The sequence below is a fragment of the Rhinopithecus bieti genome, unplaced genomic scaffold (genome assembly GCF_001698545.2).
Source record: "Rhinopithecus bieti isolate Rb0 unplaced genomic scaffold, ASM169854v2 scaffold_39856, whole genome shotgun sequence".
NCBI lineage: Eukaryota > Metazoa > Chordata > Mammalia > Primates > Cercopithecidae > Rhinopithecus > Rhinopithecus bieti.
The window spans coordinates 113720-119526 of NW_016816291.1; the positions used below are offsets into that span (position 1 = coordinate 113720).

Below are 5807 nucleotides of genomic sequence, written 5' to 3' on the forward strand. Positions count from 1 at the left end.
AAAAAATAGAATAACCCTATGCTTTAAAAACCCTGCATGACACTCACATAATAAATAAGACACCTACAAGTAAGAATAGTGAGGAAATTATCTCATCACCCAAAGCATAGTCCAACTCTTATATAAACTCTCTTTAAATGCATGTATACAGTTCTAGGAAGCACAACTTAAAAAACAAAAAAGAAAATTGGATGTAGTTGTTTAGAAGCTACAGATTTAAGGAAGCACTTGGGGAGACCCTTAGACTCTGCCGATAAAGTTTCATAGCTCACTTGAACAGGGATTTACTATTAAGGCCCTGAATCTCCTGAAGTCCACAATCTTGTTGGAGAGAAAAACACAAGCAACTATAAAGAGAACCTGCTAAACATGTACCAAATATCACTGCTGCTGACATTCAATAACTAAATAACAACAAACATGCCTCAAATCGCTCAAATCCCTTCTTGTCACCACCAATCTACCAAAGACAAAAAGAAAAAAATAGACAATGTTGAGGCTTGAAATAATGTGTAAGCATTCTCACTGAAAGTTTTTCTTTTTTTTTTTTTTGAGATGTAGTTTCGCTCTTGTTGCCCAGACTCGAGTACAGTGGTATGATCACGGCTCACTGCAACCTCTGCCTCCTGGGTTCAATCAATTCTCCTGCCTCAACCTCCTGAGTAGCTGGGATTACAGGCAAGCGCCACCATGCCTGGCTCATTTTGTATTTTTAGTAGAGGCGTGGTTTCACCACATTGGTCAGGCTGGTCTTGAACTCCTGACCTCAGGTGATTCACCCACCTCGGCCTCCCAAAGTGCTGGGATTACAGGTGTAAGGCACCATGCCCAGCCTGTAATATTGTGGAATATAAATGACTTATTGAAGTTGATTCAAATGCTTGTAATGCATTTTAAGACTGATCCAAAAATGACAGGCAGTGTGGGAATACTGGGTTAAATTACATGGAGGTACAAGAAGCATTTTACCTCTCCTCATTAGAAAGGAAATTCAACAAGTTATTTTATGTAGGAATATAGTCAAGAGCTTGTGACTAAAAGAACACAGCAAGAAATCCTAACTCTATCCATGACTCACTCTATAACCCCAAATCCAAAACCCTTCCTTGTTTCCTTGCCAGTTTCCGTAAAGCAAACAAAACATAATCCATATACTTATACCAAAGAGTCCTGTGAGGAAGGTGGGTAAAAACTGGTGTTGTGCTTTGACAGGGCTGATTGAAAAAGGTTATAGAAATAAATATGTTTTTGTTAGTTTAATAAGCAAGTTTATAAGCTATTTTGCAACATTAAAGCATATCTACTGAACATTAAAGCATATCTACTGTCATAGACTGTTAATACAGAATTAAATCACATGCAACCAAGTTTAAAATAAAATATTTTCAGGACTTAGTAAAGTGCTAAACCCACAGCAATAATACATTTTGGTACACAGTCATCACTCTACAAGAAACTGAAAATGTTTTAAAGAAAACATCAATATTCCTTATACACATTTTCCCAAAGACAGAATTCAGAGTGAAGCTTCAGGCCTAAAAAATCTGTGCTCTCTTTAAAAGGCTATGCATTAGTCAATATTATGTAAGCCAACAGAGAGAGTAAATTTTACAAAATTACTCTAAATCACTTAGCTTTGCTGTACTTTATAACATTTATGTAGCATTTAATATTCTTAGGCCAATATTAAACAAGTTCCCAAGAATCCACACCAATGAGGGCAGGAATCATGAAGAACTAAAGTAAGTATCAGGGAAAACAGAAGAAAGAACTATTTGCTGCATATGGATGTGTCCTTAGAGGGTTTATTTCTCATTCCTGCCTACAAGCAACATAAGTAGGCTGCCATAACCAAATGAAGACTTAACATCTCTTCAGAGTTCCACCATTTATTATTTCCTGAACTTAATTTTATATAAATGTAAAATCAGAAAAATTGAAACCTGAACACTTGCTGCAACAATCACATATTTTGAAAAGTAATATTCAAGTGGTCAGAGATACAAGGTTAGCTGGGAACACAAGCTTCACTTCTCCAGGGATGCCTCATGAATTTCAAAGCACTAAAAACCTATCACACATACTCAGCAGAAAATATGAAAACACTGATAATTCATTCACAGTTACAGTTTTCCCTAAACTTTATCAAGATTCCCCCCAAAAAGGAGCATGTGTTTACTAAGAATGGACTTGATGATGTGAGTCAATTCAGCTATTCATAAACAGGAATAAAAAGATAAAGGTAATAAGAACATTACAGGCATGAGCTGGGCATAGTGGCTCACACCTGTACTCCCAACACTTTCGAAGGCCAAGGTGGGAGAATCACTTGAGGCCAGTAGTTTGAGACTAGCCTGGGCAACACAGTGAGATCCCCATCTCTGAAACTAAAATTAAAAAAAAAAAAAAAAAATTTACAAGAATTTAAAAAGATTCAACTGTAAGACATATTACTGGGCCAATTTACTGTACAAACCTGTAGCCAATCATATATGTGCTCAATAGAGAGTTCAAAAGGAAGCAGTCAAAAAATGAATTTTAAGGTTTATTTTGTATGAAAATGGCCCCACAATCCTGGTAACATTTGAGGGACATGCATTTCATACAGTTCAAAAACATCTGAGTATATTCTTCTCTGGATCAGGCACTGGTGCCAAGATAGGAAACATAAGCAAATTTTACAAAACAAAAACAGTAAAACTTGTGATTCGACAGCTAGTATCTCAGGTTAGAAGTTGTACCACCACAACCGACAAGCTGCAGCCAGTATTTCCTGCTAAAGATAAACTTTTTGACCCAAGAAAAAGAGCTGAATACCACCTTCAGCCTCTGAAATTGCTGCTGTCCTTGCACTGGTGCAACTGGTGGGGCTGGATGAGCGTGACTCTGGACCACCTGGCCTCCATGGGGTTGCACAGCTGTTGGGTGATGATGGCTGCCATGAACTGCTGCTATGGTGGGCCCATGACTGCCGGAGCTCTGTGGCATGGCTGAAACCTGGGGTGAACAGAATACAGACAGGAAACTTCAAGGCTTGTATATTCTTCCCCAAATGTGTCTAAATAACTAACACAAATGAACAAAGATAATTGATTGGAAACCCAAATTTCTGCTGGGCATGATGGCTCATACCTATCTCACCTACATGGGAAGATCCCCTGAACTCAGGAGTTCAAGGCTACAGTGAGCTATGATCACGCCACTGCATTCCAGCTTGGGCCACAGAGTGAGACCATGTCTCTAAAAAGAGAAAAGAAAGCCTGGGCAACATAGTGAGATACCATCTCCACAAAAAATAAAAACTTGGCCAGGTGTGGTGACATGCACCTGTGGTCTCACCTACTCTAGCGGCTAAAGGAGGATTGCTTGAGTCCAGGATTTCAAGGCCGCAGTGAGCTGTGATCACACCACTGCTCTCTAGCCCGGGTGACAGAATAAGACCCTGTCTCTTAAAAAAAAAAAAAAAAACAAAAAACAAAAAACAAAAGAAAAAGAAGGAAACTCAAATTTTCCACAAAAGGAACTGGCTAAATACATTACAGCCCACCCAAGTTATAACCGAATTATTTGTAGCTATTAAAAATTATATAGTTTAGCTGGGAACAGTGGCTCACACCTGTAACCAGCACTTTGGGAGGCCCAGACAGAAGGTTCATTTGAGTCCAGGAGCTCAAGACCAGCCTGGCAAACGTGGCAAGACCCCGTCTCTACTAAAAATACCAAAAAAATCAGCTGGATATGGTAACATGCATCTGTAATCCCAGCTACTGGGAGGCTGAGGCATGGGAATCACTTGAACCTGGGAGGTGGAGGCTGCAGTCAGCTGAGATCACGCCACTGCATTCCAGCCTAGAAAACAGAGCAAGACTGTCTCCAAAAAGAAGAAGAAGAAAAAAATTACACAGTTTATCTCAAACTGTCTGTGGTAAAGGATGAATGTTTTTCTTAAAATTCCAATCCATCAGGGACCACAACTTTTATAAAAATCCAGTAAAACTAAATTACTATGAAAGTGAAAATAAAAAAATACGTAAACCCCCCAGGCACAGTGGTTCACGCCTGTAATCCCAGCACTTTGGGAGGCCGAGGTGGGCGGATCACCTGAGGTTGGGAGTTCTTGAGACCACCCTAACCAACATGGAGAAACCCTGTCTCTACTGAAAATACAAAATTAGATGGGCGTGGTGGCGCATGCCTGTAATCCCAGCTACTCAGGAGGCTGAGGCAGAAGAATCGCTTGAACCAGAGAGGTGGAGGTTGCAGTGAGCCGATATCACACCATCGCACTCCAGCCTGGGCAACAAAAGTGAAACTCCATCTCAAAAAACAAAACAACAACAACAACAAAAAATAAACTCATAATTTTTTTTCTTGCCTTTTTATTGAGACAGGGTCCCGTTCTCTCACCCAGCCTGGAGTGCAGTGGTACAATCATGGCTCACTGTAGCCTTGACCTCCCCAGGCTCAGATGATCCTCCCATCCCAGCTTCCCGAGTAGCTGGGACTACAGGCATGTACCACCATGCCTGGTTAACTGTCATACTTCTTGTAGAAACAGGGTTTCACCATGCTGCCCAGGCTGGTCTCGAACTCTTGGGTATGGAGTCCACCTACCTTGGCCTCCCAAAGTGCTGGGGTTATAGACATAAGCCACTGTGCCCAGACTGTAACTTTCATTACTGGATTTTACAAATAAAAAATGATCATGTCCAATTGCTAGAATAGTTTCTAAACACTCTCAATTTCTATACTTATGCCATTACAAACTAGTAACAAAGGATACAGATCAGCCATTTGTAAGCCACACTTTCAACAGTGATATAGAGATATATTTGAATCTGAAAAAAAAGTTCATAATCCACAAGTTGAATGTATTCATGTACTGTATATAGAATTAAACTTTTAAATAGTTTTTTAACGCACATTACACTGGGTGACAGAGGAAGACCCTGTCTCAAAAAAATAATAAAAGCACATTACAAAGCGGTATGATAAAAAGATTTTAAACCTTAGACAACTAATATATAGCAAAATGTTAGCATTTAATCTTGTGGTTACAGAATTAAAGATGACTCTTACTTTGTTTCTTTTTGTTTTTTTGTTTTTGAGACAGTCTAGCTCTGTGGCCCAGGCTGGAGTGCAGTAGCACAATCTTGGCTCACTGCAACCTCTGTCTCCCAGGTTCAAGCGATTCTCCTGCCTTAGCCTCCTGAGTAGCTGGGATTACAGGTGCCTGCCACCACACTCAGCTAATTTTTGTATTTTTAGTAGAGACAGGGTTTCACCATGTTGGTCAGACTGGTGTCGAACTCCTAACCTCAAATGATTTACCTGTCTTGGGCTCCCAAAGTGCTGGGATTACAGGTGTGAGCTACCGCGTCCAACCTACTTTGCTTATTTTGCTTATCTCGATTTGCTATGAGCATTATATCTAATGTAAAATAAATTTTTTACCCAAATTGTTGATGGTTTGGCCTCAAACAAATGTCTTTTCTATTCTTTTATCTCAATCTTTCTCTTGTCCTCTTATAAGTTTGAGGAAATAAAAGCCAAAACCACTTTCCTTCTATATCTATCGCAAGAAGTGCTATAAAACATTTTCAGAACTTTTTTCCTTTTCAGAACTGTTGATCACCACAGAAGACAACAATCTGTCCAAATGCCTGAATGCCCCGTCCTCAAAATAAGGAGACTAAATAACATGAAACTTTCTTTCTCTCAACAATGTTAAGTTTTATAACACAATTTAAAGAGAGAATAAAACTTTTTTTCAAATCCTCATGTTTATAAAATTATCCTGGAGGGGC

General features: G+C 39.4%; 1 protein-coding gene across 1 annotated transcript in view; it reads right to left on the reverse strand.

Annotated features, from left to right (window-relative positions):
* SIN3A (SIN3 transcription regulator family member A) overlaps positions 1-5807 on the reverse strand; it is an 88571-nt gene that overhangs the window by 51822 nt on the left and 30942 nt on the right. The window contains exon 3 of the mRNA XM_017854781.1: positions 2821-2997. Within this exon, the coding sequence (XP_017710270.1) occupies positions 2821-2997 (177 nt within the window). The remainder of the gene's footprint in view (positions 1-2820; positions 2998-5807) is intronic.